General features: G+C 36.8%; 1 protein-coding gene across 2 annotated transcripts in view; it reads right to left on the bottom strand.

The window, feature by feature from the left end:
- SRBD1 (S1 RNA binding domain 1) overlaps nucleotides 1-17,458 on the bottom strand; it is a 123,496-nt gene that overhangs the window by 103,975 nt on the left and 2,063 nt on the right. The window contains exons 2-10 of one of the 2 annotated variants that reach the window (XM_068185887.1): nucleotides 15,424-15,520; nucleotides 14,100-14,176; nucleotides 13,516-13,681; nucleotides 12,255-12,599; nucleotides 10,619-10,785; nucleotides 9,343-9,460; nucleotides 9,069-9,207; nucleotides 6,178-6,274; nucleotides 4,877-5,012 (exon numbers count right to left, since the gene is read on the bottom strand). In XM_068185887.1, coding sequence (XP_068041988.1) covers nucleotides 4,877-5,012; nucleotides 6,178-6,274; nucleotides 9,069-9,207; nucleotides 9,343-9,460; nucleotides 10,619-10,785; nucleotides 12,255-12,599; nucleotides 13,516-13,681; nucleotides 14,100-14,176 — 1,245 coding nt within the window. In that variant the 5' untranslated portion in view covers nucleotides 15,424-15,520. The remainder of the gene's footprint in view (nucleotides 1-4,876; nucleotides 5,013-6,177; nucleotides 6,275-9,068; nucleotides 9,208-9,342; nucleotides 9,461-10,618; nucleotides 10,786-12,254; nucleotides 12,600-13,515; nucleotides 13,682-14,099; nucleotides 14,177-15,423; nucleotides 15,521-17,458) is intronic. The other variant, XM_068185886.1, reaches the window with a different exon arrangement.

Raw genomic sequence — 17,458 nt, forward strand, 5'->3', positions numbered from 1 at the left:
GGCAGAGACAGATGACACACAAAATATCCAAAAGATAAACTTATCAACATTTGTGTATGCACTTGCTTGACATTCTGTAGCAAATCAGGATGGTGGTACAGTAAATCAGTTCACAAAGTACTAGCATGTACAGATAACATCCAGAATTTAAACACAGATTAAATTATGCCATAGCATAACATTTTTCCTGGAGTCTGCAATCTTAGGATCCAGTTTAATCTTAAACACACTTATAATGCAAGACAGCATGAATTTTGGTGGTGGAATAATCTTATTTAATTACCCAAATTAAAACTCTGTAAATTAATCGAAGAGTGATTCCAATCAAAACTAGACAGCACAAATGGAAAAAGTTATTTCTATGCAGTTATTTCTATGCTTCAGATTCCATTTTTCTTCCCATTATCAATCCAAATTTTAAATTAATTATGAATCACAACTTGTGACACAAAGGTGTTCAGCTTAATTTGAAAGAGGACAAATTTAATAATTCATGCTTAATTCACAAACAGCAGAAAAGGATGTAAACACTCACTCTCTTTACAGTAACACTCCAGCTTTAAACCGCATGCATGTACTTCTGACAGTCTTGGGTACTTAACTCCACAGTCATGATCTAAAGCTAAATTTGGTTGCATAAATGCTGCCTGCACACAGAGTTCAATTTTAAATGGAAGACTATGACTCCACATTTAAAACCAGAATCACATCACAAGTGGTGGATCCTGGAGGATTCTGGTGGATAACTCCTAATCTAATATCACAATGGAGACATTCAATATTCACCTTAGTACTAAGAAAACTCAGTGACCAGCAGATTTTAGAAACAGAAGCAAATAAAAGCAAATAAAATGCACACCTTTAGATTTCATTTTTCCTTCCAAAGTATTTTAAAGTAGAAAAATACCAAAAAAAAAGAAACCCGCTCGAAGCTGACATTCCTGTATGACTACACATGTTGCTGTATGTAGCAGGCCCTGAGCACTGTCACAACAGAGCATTCTGTGTCAATCATGAACTTTAATTCAATCACTAGCTAACTCAGACATGTCACATATGTTAAATACAATGGTTTAAAATGACTCCAGGACATAGAACCAATTTATATTCCTCAGCCTTACTGCTCCTGTGACATACCAGGCCTGACATATCATTGAACAACAAAGCTAATAATAAAGATTGCATGTGAAATATTATAGCATCTGGTACATTGACTGCCAAAGCAAATGTTTTCATGTAGAAATTAGAAAGACACATTTTAACAAATCAAATGCTTTCATGTTTATTCTGACTTTACTTTTTAAAAAGAGAGAAAGCTAAATGTCAAGTTAAAATGAAATCAAAATGATGGTCACAACAGAGAATATATGTGATAGAATTATAATGTCATCATTCAGCATGCTGTCAGCAGGGTCAATATTTGCATCACATTTTGTTTCCTGGCTCTCCATCTGCAGAATGTGTCAGTCACCTGAACTTAAACCAGCTGTTAATGCAGTCACTAATATTATTTATAATTTTTATTCTCAAAAAATCTGCCTATCCTGTTCTAAGTGATGCATTCAGAGAAGAATTATCATCCAATAAATGCTCAGTTAAGAACAGAATTACTCAATTTCTCCCTCTAATACAATATAGCTCTTTTAGTTTAGTTTGGTTTTTTAAGTAACAGGTTAATATCTGGCTATTCTAGTCACAAAGCAGTCTTCACTTCTGGAAAAAGACTGTTTTTATATGAGATTGGAACCGATCCAGGGCAAGGGTTGTTAGAAACAACATACATTTTTCAGAGAAAGCAAGAACAACAATATGATCCAGTCACAAGATTCATCAAACCTTATTCTGTTTACCCTAAAAACACAACATGCTTCATTTTGCACAGCTTTTATATGTTGCATATTGACTTACACTCAGAGAATAAGTTCTGTATACTTTGCCAAGAACTTTAATTTTCAATTCCTTTTTAAGTATGAGATTAAAAATAGAGCACTTGCCTCAAATGTTACACTTTATTCATGAATTTTTTTCCTCCCACTATTTCAGTCATCTCCAAATACAGGAAAGCAACCCCAAGGCGTACACAAACACTGAACTGTTTACAATTAGTCAAAAACTCAAACTCTTGAAAGATTTTTTTCCTTAGTTATGACAGTGTTGGTATTACTTCTCAGCTATGTCCTAAGAGAGTCCATTCAGGTTCTCCTTGCTGCCCAAGGAAGAAGCTGTGACTGAACCTCCCGCTAGCAAAACGTTCCAGCTGGAAACACCCAAGGGGTATCTGACCATGTCAAAATCTGGAGTCAGCTTTCAAAGCTGACTAAAACAAAGTTTTATTCTCATTACAATTTTAGTATTTTAACTTTTTCAAACAACCTGACTCCACACCAGTCCTGATTACTTCAGGACCCAAGCAAGACAAAATGACATGTCTCAGCAGACAAAATGACAGTGGCACAGGAAGTAACCCAGACCTACAGCAGAACCAAGCTGCAGCACAGCACTTAAACTCACTGCAACATGTGCTGCAAAGCACACTCTCAGCTGCCAGGGCTTTGGTCACAAAGGCACAGCTTTTTCTCCTACAGGTAACATGCCAGGCTACTGCGCACCCCCTGTACTCACATCTAAGCCAGAGCAGAGTTAGGGTTGTACCCAGGTCTTTAAGATCACTTGTACTTCCATACTCAGGTGATGACAAGTTTCAGTGTGGTATTTTATGGAATCTTCTGTTTGCAGCTCTGAAAAGAGGTGATTTAAAGCTGACTTTTGGCTCTACCTAAAGGCATTCAGAACACTTGTCTGTATGCAGTCATGATAGCAGTAGAGAAGGTCTTCAAAGTAGTAAGTTTTACAATTGTTCTTCAAACACACCTACTTAACCTAAAGTTCTTGGGGATTAGTAAATTATATAAATCACTCTGAGGTTCAGGCTTTCCTATATATTTTTCAGATATAAGCTTCTTTTAATAATCTTGAGCCAAACTAGAGAATTCCTTCTCTTGAAGGCATCTTGGACTCTATTCTTTAAGAATATATTTTTACCAGTTTTTAAATACACAGAGGAACTATCTCTTCACAGTCTTAGGTGAAGAAAAAAAATGAAGACTTTTGGGTATTGAAAAGGATGGTCATAACCCAAGAAAATACAGACATTAAAAATGGCAATTTGCATCAGTAGGGGAATAAGGTCAAGTAACAAAGAAAATGATGATGAGAAAGACTTTCAAAAGTACTATACCAGGGTTTAAACTTAATAAAGAAATGGCAGATAAAGAAAAAAATTTAAAAAAAAAAACTCTCCTTATTTCATTACCAAAATACAAAAGGGAAAAAGACAAACTGAAAAAAGAAGAACCCAAGAACCAAAAACAGACATGAAATGTTACAGTATATTTACAATACAGCAAAGTTCACATGTCAGAAACTATCATAAAATGCATTTTTTGCTCAACTAGTACAGAGGGCCTTGTCACACCTTGAACTCTCACTGAAGCACAAGCAGCTCAGACTTCTACAATTCACAGTACAGAAATATACAATGTACTAGAATAGTTGATAGCAGAAATATGCAGATAGATAAAAAGCAGCACGTAAGTGTGCAAAACCATCCCATGATTACAGGACTGCCAGCTGCAAAATCAGTGCTTATTATTTCTCTGAAGAGCCAGAATGGGTAAAGAAAGAGGTATTCACATTAGCAACAGGGAAGAATAAACCAAAGCAGATTGAGCTAATTGTTACATCAAACAGACAAATTAAGGACATATCCTGGATAAAACAGTGCAGCCACATAATCAAAGTGCTCACCAGGTTTGGGAAATACAGTTTTCAGCCCTCACTGTAGCTAAGCAACAGTTTTCCTTAAGTAAAAAAACAAGATGCCTTGGACAAGAACTAAATCATATCATCACCCTAGGAAACACTTATGCAACATGTACTTCCATTGCTCTTATCAACTTTTCCCAACCCTCTAGAAGCAAATTTTCACCAAATAACTATCAATATAAGTACAGTAAATGTTAATACTTATTACAAAGAGAAAAACTACAGGTACCTCTTCAAGAGCAGCCTATTGAAATCAACAGTAGCTATTTAGTCTTTCACCTAACACCTTTCATATTGGAAAGGGGAAAAACAGCTTAAAAATTAGCCTATCAATAGTGTGAATTTTTTTGGTAATAAATTAATCCTTTATTAATTTGAAATGCACTGGTTTAAAACAGAAAGCACAGAAAAAATAAGTATATCAGAGCCTTCTAAAGGAAAAGAACCTGTCTAGTTAGAGGCATCTAAATGGTCTGTCTTCTGTGATATTATGGTTTTTTTTGGGTTTGGGATTCTCATTTGGTTTTTTTAATTGGTTTTTGCTGGGTTTGTTTTGGTTTTTTTTTAAGCTAGGTGATTATAAATAAAACAAGAGACAATTCACTTGGTGATTAGTTATGAATTAGTGCAGAGGTCTTGACAGTTGCATTGAGTGCATCACATTTCTGCTTTTGAACTTCAGTAACAGGGATAGCCTAGCTGTCAAGCCATCAGCTAGTAGGTTTGGTTCAGCCCTCCTTTCTTTACCCAGTTATGTAAGTCTAAGCTTGGGGCTTAGGATAACTGAAGATGCTCCACAAAAGAAGAAAATGACTTGCAAAACAAACCCATTTTAGGGTACTAAATAGCAGTCCTTTGCTCTGTTTCTTAAAACAGAGATCAAGAGCTTATTTCTGCATTTCAAGAATTTGAAAGCCTCTAATACCTGTGGTAACTGTAAAGAAAAAGAAAATATCTTTAGAATTAGTTTTAAGCAACACAATTCAAAAACAAAGCAACATTTACTACAGTTAAAATTCTAAGAAAAAAACATTAAAATATCAAGTGTTACCTGATGATGCTGAATATTCTTTATATTACAAGAAAACTCATGGTACAGTTGGAATTTATCTATATCTTTTTCATTTCCATTTTTGGACGACACTTTTGCCAAAGTTGACTGGATGGAAATGTACCTTTGATGGCACCTGAACAGGAGAAAATCATATTTATAAGGTATTTTAGCATGAAACTTGTAGCAAGTCATTACTGCATAGATCAAATAAAAATTAAGCTTGGAGTCTTATCAATTACAAGTAATGTTAACTCTAATTACCTGCAGAACTGGATGACATAACTTCATGCTGAGGTGACATAATGTGTACTGACTATAATATACCAAGAGAAGACATTCAAGCAGAAAAAGCTGCTCACAGCCCCCCTCCTCAAGGGAATGCAAACTCAAAAGCCATCATCCACACTTCAGTTATGGCTTAACCGTCACATAACAAATTTTGGGAAGTTGCAAAAAAAATGGCAGTCAATCCTGAATGCTCCTGGTGATTATCATACATACAACACACTTCAGATGAAGAGGATTCATCTGTAAAGCATTGAGTATTCAACTATGGAACTTCCAGTGGTCAAAATAATGAAAGTGATAGTCCGGTAGTGACAGCACATCCCTTACAAAACAACGCCCTTCACTGAAATTATCACATTGCTGATTCAAAGCAGCTCTGCATGTTCCTAAGGTGGTGCATATTCTCTGATAACTCTCTTCTCCACCCCAGGTGGCACACAGCAGACAAAATAAAATAACGAGTGACTATTGCCTGTCACACCTACTCCCCAGACATGACAACACTGAAGTCAGGTAAGAAAACTTAAATTCAGCTAAATTCAAAATTAAAGGATGACCAAGTCCTGCTTTAAAAACAGTCATATTTGTTTGCCTTATTGGCTACCAATGCCAAAATCAACCATCACTGCACACTAGTTACACTGACTGATGCCAAATCAGCTATTGGAGCAACAGCTTAAGCAGATTCACTTCTGAAGAGTTATAGCCTGAAGAAAGCACAAAGAGGGAAAATTCCCTCATGGGTCACTAACTGCAAGGGAGATCTTCCATACACAGGGCAGAGCACAGAGTTTTTCATTCTTTGGGAGTTAGAGCACCACGCCATGCTCACAGCAGATCTCTACTGCACTGACAGCCAGACGGGCTAATGAACATACACCGCATGGCCCTAAATCCATCTTACAGGAACACAGTTTTCACATCATTAAGATAAGGTCCTGTATCTGCCACTAGGAGACTGCATTTTACCATGTAAGCAAGAAAGCTTAAAAAGTAAGAACAAAACTTACAATTTTCTGATAAAATCCAGTGTATCTTTATCTTTAGCAAAGATGTCTGCTAAAATATGCTGCACTCCAGCCTCTACTTCCTGGATATTTTCAAGCCCTTAGAAGAAAAATAATTACAGAATATGCAGTCACTATAATATACAGTTAATAATTATAGAAAAAACTAATAAAATTACTTTACACAACTGCTCAAGTACTAAGAAAATATATGCAAGCTGAGATGAAACTGATTAAAGGTATCTGACTGGCTTGCAAAGATTTAAAAGAATCCTAATTCATTAAAATTTTTATCAACTAAAGCTTCCTTTTCAAAACATCTGAAACTACATTTTTAATGAGCCTGAAGTGACCAGTGCATTATTGTAAGTCAAAATTATATTAAAATTTGAGAATTTTTTTTTACTTGGATGCCAACAGATCTTGAAATTTGTGATGTAAATAGTGCAATAGTAAAATTGGATATTTAAATATAACTTTTGAAAAAGTTAAATATAATTGAGTTTTTAGTAAAATGAGCAACTCCAGCAGAAGTCTACATATTTTGCTACTGGTATGAAAATTGCCTAAAATTCTTTGCAGGTAATCTGGTCTTTTCTCTGTGGAACAGTTTTATATTTCCACTGTATTGTAGCTGGAGTGTGTACAATAACACTTTGAGGTCAGGGTACCATCAACCTCTCCTATGAAACACTGAAGTTATAAAATGTCCTCAAAGACATGGAGTTATAAATATCTTCCTATCTCTGGAGAGATAACAGAATCATTTGGTTAATTTCCAACACACAGAACCCATTCTTTCCTTCAAATGGCCAAAAGAGGAAGCACATAATTCTCCTTAGCAAAGGGATTGAATTAGACCAGAAGCAGAGATAATGAAATAAAACAGACATCTTGTATTTTAATTTGATATATCTAGCTCTGCTTCTAGCAAGAGTCAGTAATGAATGCCTCAGAACAAACAGCAAGAATCCTAGAGCTGGCAGATGTAGCATTAACTGTCTCTTGCAACACATGTTGCTGTTCACTCTGCTGCCTAATGGACAGCTTTATTTACACCATTTTAACAGCTTGCACAGCTTTACCTATTCATTGAACCCAGAACCCTGCTTCTGATTAGGCTATACAGTTACACACTATGAAAAAATTTATCTTGCCCCTTTTTAAGATGAGGAAGCTAAGCTTACCTGCCAGAAAGAAAAAAAAAAAAAGTGAGAATAAGTATACATTATTAAATGCCTAAACCTATCAGAAGTAAATTCTGGATCCTTACATCCAGAGTTACTATTTCTTATGGTAGAAGTGATGTCAGAATACAAAGCTAAGGGAATTTGAAGACATGCATCATACTGAACACAGACTGAGACACTCAGGTAGATTATTTGAACGAGATAGCACAGGCCCAAACAAGTCAGAATTTGGGAAATAATCAAAAAGTTCTCATTCAACAAGCATCACTCACACAGGCACTTTACTGTGTCCTCCATCAGCACATGCTTGTATAATTAGAGAAATTTTTGATCATGCATACAACTAAAAAGAAGAACAAAGTTTTCTGGTTAGCCTGCTTCTTTAATTTTCCAATGTCAGGCCTTGAAGCATGAACTGCTGTTTTTATTTCAGTTTATTTTTAGGATAAGTTGAAAAACACTGAGAATTTAAAAGAATCAAAATATTAAGATTTGATGAAAACTTTTCTGTACTGCAAATGGCTCATTGCTCAAAAAAAAAAAAAACCACTTTGATCTCAAGTTGTATATAAGCTGTCAAAATGGCTCCCAAAGTGATAAAAGTGACCCAGTTCACAGATGTATATAACTTCTGATGTCTTTCAAAGGTAGACCATTATATAAACCTAAGCAGCATTATTTTTAGCACAGAATTGGAAATAGGCGTACTGGTTTCCAAAAACAAATGTTTATGGTGCAACAAACAGTACTTACTTTTGAATATATTCTAAATAATTTATCTGAAGTTTCACAGAGATTTTTTTTTGGCTGTTTAGACTGCACCAGAATAGTCAGATATATGGCTTCAATACACTGCTGTATGAAGTAATGTCATATGCTGAAATGCAGTAATTTAATAACCAGAATATTTGGTAACTGATTTTCATTGCAAAATTAGCAGAATTTTATAAGTCATCCTTAAATAAACTGAAGTGGGAAAAGTAAGAGCCAGCCTTACTAAGGAGGTTCAGTACCTTTATGCTGAAATTCAAAAAGTACGTGTTGGAGCAGGGAAGAATAGAAGTACATCTCTATTTTAACATCATACAGAAGACTGCAGCAATCTTCACATTTTATTGTCAGAGATTGCCCCCTACAGATCCACCCATAACTGCATTCAAAGACACAATTCTGCAATCCATATGTGACAATCATGCTGTTAAAAGTTCTTGCTCAAGTTACAGAAATTACATCTTTTCCAATCCCTGCTGTCATTCAGACACAAACTCTCCTGCTCACTCCCAATCCCCTAGGCCAGTTTTTATTAAGATATGCTTTGCTGGGTGACATTTCCCTCTGTACAGACTATGAGCATAAACCTCTTGTACAACCAGCATTGAATCTTCAGGAATTCAAGTAGAACAATGGAAAGTCTCAGGTGTGTGTGGTGTGATTCCCTCTCTTACCAGTATATACAGATGTCAACTATAAGGTCTCCAGATTTATGTCATTTCTTTACCATAGTTATTACTATTTGTAATACAAAGAGAGGAAAGGTTGAAGAGTCATTAAATGTGTTAACATGTTATCACATGTTCTGAAAGCACTGTTGAATTTCAAGTAGCTGCCTAACTTCCAGCAACATCAGAACAATTAAAGTAATTTCCCTCTTAAAATATTTTCAGACATTTAGAACATTACCGCTCAAAGAAGCACAACACTTACCTTTGGTATTGGGTCTAATGTAAGAAAAGAGATTGAGTTCCACAGGATTCTGCAGAAGGGAGAGAGCAGCAGGTTCTAATCCTAGCTGCTTGGCCCTCTGGGCTTTGGTTCCTTTACTCCCAGTTTTATAAGGTGCAGACTTATAACAAAAAGAACAAACAAAACAAAACCAGTTATTAAAAAGCAGCAAATATTTCGATTATGCTATGCACTATTTAGTAATGCAAGATTACATTTAAACTAAGGTTGATCTGAGAAAGAGTAGAGTACTGACCACATGGTCTAATTCTTCCAAAGTTCTACAATTTAGCAATCCTTTTAAAAGGCAACTGGATAACCTTCCTTCTTTCTTCAACTTCTGTATCATCATATGTGTCTTCTTTGCAACAGTACTAAAACACAAGAAATTAATGTTAACAGTCACATTTCACAGTGAATTAAAATGTCTGTTGATCGTGGCCTGTCTATTACACAGTTGTAACTCTCTGAAACCCCTGAGAATTGTATCTCATGTTAACCTTCAACAAACCAAGCTGATAATTTAAAAGTTTCTAACCATTTTTCTTTCTCTTCAGGTAGTTCAAAACTGTATCAAAATACCCTGTGGTAGTACTAAGAAAAATCATCAAGTAACACTGATAGTAATAACTGCTGGCCTGGAAGCCAAATAAAAAGGCCCTAGAATAAATCCACATTCATGAGCTCTTACAGACAGAACTCATATCAAAATAGTTCTGCAGCATCCAGTACAGGCTACCAGATTTAAACTCCTAGGTCTTCAGTAAGATACATGGGAGCAACCACAAGCAGCAGAGGTATTTTGTTATTACTTAATTTCTTGTTAAGACAAGAACTCTCTCAGGCCACCTTCCCTCCTTGGAAAAGATCTCTTGGTAGGGGTTAGCAGGGAGTACAAGGAGGGCAACACCAAGCTGACAGAACAGCTGACCAGTCTGTTCCCTTGCTATCTCAAGAACACAGGGTCACTCAAAAGTAAGATGGAATGAAAGCAGTCTCATCCATTGCCACAAGCTTTGCTGATCATTTCTTTCCTGCAGTGATCTGGGATAGTTTAACCTCATCTCCTGGTACACTCCAATCTAAGAAGGGCTCTTCACTAGAAGCTTCCCTGATCCAAGCAGGGAGCCAAGGGGTTCTTAGTCATTCTTTTTCTAAGAGTGGAGCTTCCATTTCATCATGCTATGTATTTCCAGCAACTATTAACTACTCTTTTAGTACAAATTTGTCTGTGCAGTTTTAATAAACTGCAAAGAAATTAAGATGCTAGTTTTTGTTTGGCAATTAATAATTCTAGATTTCTTGTTACTTAGATTAAAAAAAAAAAACCAAGAAAAACCCAACCTCCCAAAAAACCTAACAAAACCCCAGACAGGTATCAAGCATAATTACCTCAGTTTTAAACTATTTTCTGTATTAGTTCCTTTACAGCTGTAGTGTGTACAAGGAGGTAAAACAAGGGCCACAGGAGCAGCAGCCAGTTGTTGCTCACCTCCCACCCAGACCCCTTCTTGTGCTGTTGACTCACTTACCGTAGCTCTTCCAATGCGTGCTGCACTTCTCGCAAGGCATCGGCCTCCAGGTTATTGATGAGCTCTTTTCGGTACCGAGCAATAAAAGGAATCGTGTTTTCCTCTTGAAAGAGCCAAATTAAGTTTGCACATACCCATGGTTCAACATTTGTTATTTCTGACAAGGCCTGCCAAAGGAGAGAAAAAAACCCAAACACATTTAAGAGAAATGGTAGATTGCTTTAAACAGCCTCTCATTCAACATTCAAAACCACTCCCAGAACATTGCACTGGCCAGCAGAGACTACTGTCCTCCCCAAGACAGGATGTCAGACTTCTCATGCATCCAGCCACCACACACAGTATTTCAGCAAGACATGCAGCAACCAGTGTTTGCAGAAACTTTTAGCCACATTAAAAAATGCAGGAAGCAGTATCTCTTGGGGAAAAAAAAAAAAAAAAAAAAAAGGTAAGAAAGAAAAAACATCAAACCAAAATTATAAAACAAAGCAGGGAGACCATAAACTGTACACAGCAACTCAGAAAATTTGGAATTTTTTTTAAAGCCAACACTGACATACTCATGGTTCAGCTAAACAAACAAAACCCACAAAGCCAGGGCTGATCCAAATCCCACTCAACTAGTAACAGGAAACTAGTGACACTACTGACAGTTTCAAGACAAACCAAGCCTTGCAAAGTTAAACATGATTTTGTACAAATTGAGCTTTCTAAAGTTACAGGGTATCAATATGGAATCACTGACACCCTATACAAGCAGCTTATCCTAGTAACATTTTAACCATCACGATTTGTTTGCATTTCACTACAGTAGTTACTATAGAGGGCTGATACAAAAGCCTTTCAAAAGATTCATTCTGAAACCTAAAAATATAACAACACCAGCACAATCATATTCACTCCTTTCAGAGCACACAAAGATCAAATTCTCCATATGTATTTCCAGGAATATGTGAGAATACCCACAAATTTTACAGCTTTCTTAAGTAGACTGTACTAAGGATGATGAATACAATATGTCTTATCTATTCCCATTCTATTCATATTAAAATCTTCCATGATCACACCCAGGCTTCCAGCACAAGAGCTATGCTAAAACTGCCTCCACCTGAATGGCTTCAAAGTTAAAATCCTACAAAAAAAAAAAAAAAAAAAGATATCTCCCTTGTTATCACTGTTGTGTGAGGAAGGCAAATCTCCTTCCTGATGGAACCATAAATTGATAAACACTCTCAAATGGGTCTCCGCAACTAAATGATACACACTGACTAAATATGAAGTTGTAAAACTGCACGCAAACATTTCAAATCTGTCAGCATCCCTTCCTGTGGGAGTTTCAGTTGTGTACATCCACCAAAAATCCCATGAGCTCATAGTGGAGAGCCATGCAAAATGCTACGGGCAAGCTTTGTTCAAAGGACACCCAAAGTCGCAGATATTAGAATGATGTAGTAAAAGTCTGAAGTTTTAACAGTTACCAACCAACACCTATATTTATACACATTTTATGACAACCTAAGCAGAGGTAAAACGACTACTTATCTTCAGAGGACTGAAATTGTATGTTAAGATCCTAAGTGCTAATTATGCAGGAAATAGTTTCATTGGTACCTCAGAAAAGGAAAATCTCTCATACCTGTACAATATCCCAGTTCATTTCAAATTCTTCTTTTATTTTCCCTCCCAGATTTTTAACTGGCTTTCCTTCAGGACATGCATTCAACTTAATCTTTTTAGAGGGTGGTTCATCAAATGCAAACTCCTCACATTTCTCTTGTTTCACTACAGGAACACTTGTTGAGGGTTTTTCATCATTCATTGAACTGTTTTGGTTTTTTCCTTGGAATGAATTTATTTCCATTTTCTTAGGCACTTCTGTCATTCGATTTAAACTTTTTGGTTTAGTGCCTGCATTTTCTTCCTTAGGTTTTAGAAGCTGCATTTTATTATCTTCTACAGGTGCAATAGGCAAGGATACATCCTGCCAAAAAGACATTAAAACCATATTAAGTACTGACTGTTACAAAGTGGTTCAACATTTCATTTAAACTCTAAAATGACTTGCTACCAGACATCATTTTGCCAAGTAATGTCTCTGGCTGTAAAACACCAAGCCAGAAATCAAGAAACCTGAAATGTATCTTGCATGGAGGAAACAATACAAATACACACAGCAGATCTCTGATTTAGATCAAATAATAGGACCTTCCTTCAGAAGACACTGACTTATAATCTTTGCCTCCATTCATTGAAGCAGCAGGGCAGGGAAGCACTTCTGAGGTGTTAGGTTACCAGCATGGGAACTGGAACTGAGATCTGGTCTGCCAAGATACAGTTTAACCTAGGATAAGCCACATCCTCTTTACTGACTTTCTGCAGAGATCATCCTCAGGAGTCAGAAGGACTGCCTTCTGTCATGATGTAATCTCAGAAGTTAATAGTTGACAGCAGCATCTAATTTTCAATAAAACTCTGTTCTATATTAATAATAATAAAACTGCTATCCTTACTGGGTTGAACAGCCATGCAAGGAAATGTAAGCACAGGCTGCCTTTTTTTTTGTAGTACCCCAATGGTGAAAAGGAAGAAGACAACAAAGGTGCAATACGAAAACCCAAGATATTACAGAAAGAACAGATGCATTTATTTATTTACATTGTTGAAAGATATCTAGGGAAAAACACATCCTATTATCATTGACCAAAATTTTCAAGGAGGACCCTCATATCACGGATGCTTTAATTTAAAACAAAGCCATGCTTCTGCAACATACTGAACATTCACAGGAACAGTGGAATTTTATCAGCTGATGAGACTCAGGCAACCAGAGTCAGAAAAAATGTTCATGTTACTTCCCAAGAGATGTAATTAAATGTCTCTTGCTTATAGACACTCACCATTTCCTCTTTTATTGCTACCTTCTTGACCATTTTCCTGGCCACAGTTGACCGTGGAGCAGCAGCTTTTTTAGTTTTTGCCTCAGTTCTCTTTGGCAAACGAGGTCTCCTGGCAATTTTGCTTTTTGGCTCCCATTCCTCCTCTTCCTCCTCTGATTCAGAGGTCCTGAAAAACAAATGAATCAACAATATTGCTTATGAGAAGAAAAAAAAAATACATAAGCAAGGTAGTCTTGAGTGGTTTTTGGCATGAAAGAAAGTGAACAGGAAAAATTAACAGAAAGGTAGAGAGTCAACAAATACAGGTCTTTCACACTGCTGCAGAGCTAATGGCTTAAACAATCTACCAACTTTTATGATGTATACAAACATCATACACACCTCTGTTTGGACAACTGGTAACTCACTTTCACCCTATCTCCATTATGAGCATGAAGAAGCCTAAGTAATTTGCATCTTGTAACTGAAGTTTTGTGCATGAAAACTTTTTAATCAACTTCTCAGAAACTGAATGTTGTTCTTACACAATTGCTCATGCTTAGTATAAATGCTTATAAAATCCCAAGGAAAAAAAATGATCTTACGAATTAAGAAATGAAGGTAGTTCTTCTGATGTAGGGACTTTGGCTCCACATTTCACCCTCCTTGGTAGAGATGACATCTGAAACAGAAGAAAGAAAAGAGAAACATAACATTTGGTTGAAGCTGTATTCTCTTCAGCTCACTGTCAAATGTGCCCTAATAATGTCTTCAGCAATCACAAAAGTTTCCTCTAGAGCAAGTTTGGTTTTGTCAGTACCCAAGAATTTAGGCCACAGCAGCACACATTCACCAATCTTTTCAACTAAGCAAACAAACCAGCACCATAACCTCTCAAACGACTTTTCTCTTCACATGGAGGTAACTATTTGGTTTGCATGTAAAGCTGTTCTAGCAAAAAGGGTACTGGTTCTCTCATTTTACTGTGTGTCACATATAGTATGCCAGTCTCTCCTCCATCCATTTAAAAAGCATAGCAAATCAAATTAAAATCTAGTAAAGTGACTCAAGTGTGGTTTTGATGGGACAGGACAAGGCAATTGTCCATTTCCAGCTAGATTTTTACATTTAAGGACTATCTGTTGCTCTTATTCAATGAGAGCTATTATTTTGAATGAGCTGCTCCTTGGAATATAGAAAGTGCATAAAACAACTACCAAAAGTAAAAAGTGGAGGTACATGCTTTCTCTTGACCCAATGTTCATACCTACAATTGCTGTATTTCAGTTAAACAGTTACAGAATTTTTGTCATTGGGCCCATGAATTTCAATAGTCATATTTAGCAGTCTTAGTTAAAAAATGTTAGGTAGCCTCAAAATTTTATCTTGCCAGAAAATCAAAATTTAAAAAACTTAAAAAGTAAAAAAATCTTGTAATTTATTTCAATTACTACAAAATTCAGAAGCATATTTTAGCTATATCTGGTAAAATTTCATAGTTTTTCATATTTTTCTACCTTGACCTTAAAGGTTATTGGGAACCCTTAAGTCCCATGTTTGCACAATACATACCAGATAAGCATTTTCCAGAGTGCCATTTAACTCAAGGGCAAAACGCCCTTTAATCCAATTTCATTCTGGCCTCTGTTCAAGCACTAAAACACACTTGTTATTAATGGCTTTCAGCAAGTTTTCCTTGTAAAGCAGCACAAAAATTTTGGTGAAAATTTTCAGCACTGCATTCGAAGAAGCACTATTGAGGGTCACATCAAAAAGCCATTGGCTCAAATGCAAAGCACCTTCTTGGAGCTACAATCTTGGTCAGTAACAGGTCAGCATTTCTGTGCTGTTCCATAATGTTATTGGCTGGAACACACATCTACCACAGAAAAACACTAATCTCCAAAGAACACGAAAAATATTACTCACCTTATCAGCCTCCCAGGTGCCTTTGCACTGTCAGTTCTGAGACACCCCCAAACTCATCCAGCCACTCTGCTTCTCTGCGTTCCTTTGCTCTTAATACCTGAACAGTCATAATCACAGTTCTGAATTACTTATTTACTCACATTACTTCAGAGGCAGGAAAAAAATGTTTCCATTTTTATATCATACTTCAATGTGTTAATGGGAGATACAAAAAGTATTAAACACCAAGATTTCCAAAGTTAGGTAACATCAAAGGCAGATGGATCCCTGACCCACTCTTTCGAAGGTGCTGGGACACTTCATGCTTCTTTTCAGCTAATACAATTAGCTGGGTATTCTAAGAAAGTGATCAGTTTTTAAACACTCTAACCAGCTTCTTCATGGGTAGCCATTAAATCACTGCAAGTAAGAAGGAAAAGACCAATACACATGGTCTCATTGATCAGCATTGTCCCCACCAATTAACACCACCCTAAACATCTCTGTCAGTTTGGAACTCAGCATAGACCATGAAAATTCTGGAGCCTACCCATAAGCCCAGGTAGAAGGAAAAACCTCATCGGGAAGGTCCTTTTTTCTGCTAGTATTTTCCCCTCACTTCAAGTGTCTGATGGTCTCAAAACATCTCAACATTTGTGTCATTACATTAAGTAAGATTATGGCAAGAGTAATGCTCACTTTTTAAAGTTAATTGCACTGCCTGACATCCAGTATTGGTAACCTATCTAACTCTCCATATCTGCAGAAGGAGATGAGCTCCTTAGCAATTCGCCATGAACAGCCAAGATGTGGTCAGGAGCCAAAATGGAGTTCTATAGCTGAAAATAAAAGCCAATACCAAAAAAGGATATGCAAGATATATATAAAGCATAGGGTACCAAAAAGGAAAAAAAAAAACCAAAAAAATAATATGTCCACTGCAAGGTGGGGCTAAATTATAACCACCTCCCCTTTTCATAATAAATACAACAAACTAAATATACTTCCCATTTGTAGAACAGAATCTTGTAGCTACTACATATATACTTTTTGTTTACAAAAAAATTAATTGGAACCCATAAAAGTACTTCTTGCTTAATTTCAAATTGCCAGACAGCTGTCTGCTAAATTTTCCTCCTGATCCGCCTGTGCCGGGGTGTGCAAACACCTACATTTAATGACTAAGAAAAACAGCCCTTCTGTGATTCACTGTGGAGGGGGAGGCAGGGAAGAGGATGAAAAAGAAACAAGTCTAAATGCCACTGATGATGAGAGATAACTAACACAGAAAACAAGCCTGGAGACAGTCCCTGAAGTAAGGCAGGAAGACTCAAGAAACAGGCAAAGGCAAAGACTGTTAAGCTCCACATTGGGCATCTACAACACTGACTGCATCACAGGGCACTCAATAAGCTACTGCCAGCTCCAAGCTCAGCTTCTGTGGGGATACCATCGCACACATCCCCTACCTTGAGCATTGAGGGAACTGGGAACAGCTTTATGTACTCTCCCTTGGTCCATGCTGGGCCAAGCCAGTGTGAAGTTGGCCACTTATCTCCCATTATATTTTCCAGACAGACTGGCCTCAGTGGGAAAACTGCCTTTAACACTTCCTTCTCTGTCAGCTCCAGTTAACCATACTCCAAGTAAGAGTTGGTTTCTACCCCAGTGAAAGAAATGATAGCGCCTTCCAAATCCAGAAGAATCCCACAGCTGTGGAAGAGCCAATTACAAAACCGAAAAATTAAGAATAACTTATTTATACCAGTCAGGTCATTTTCCCTTCCTGTGTCTGTATCCAGTTTTGCCATACCTTACTACAGATGTATCACAGATGTTCACAGTACTTGCTGTTTCCTTATCAGCTGAAGGAAGTAAACACACAGTATCCAGAATTGTGCACAAGTTATCCAGCCACTCTGGTTAGGATTTCACCCGCTTGCCAGTTGTCATATTCAACTTCAACATGCTCTGCTCCAGCAGCTCTTCTCACACCTGTGGCTAGTAAACGTCTGGCCAGTAACCATCAGCCAACACACCTTTTCTTATTTTATGT

Source organism: Anomalospiza imberbis, chromosome 3, assembly GCF_031753505.1.
Source record: "Anomalospiza imberbis isolate Cuckoo-Finch-1a 21T00152 chromosome 3, ASM3175350v1, whole genome shotgun sequence".
In the NCBI taxonomy this organism is placed as follows: Eukaryota; Metazoa; Chordata; class Aves; order Passeriformes; family Viduidae; genus Anomalospiza; species Anomalospiza imberbis.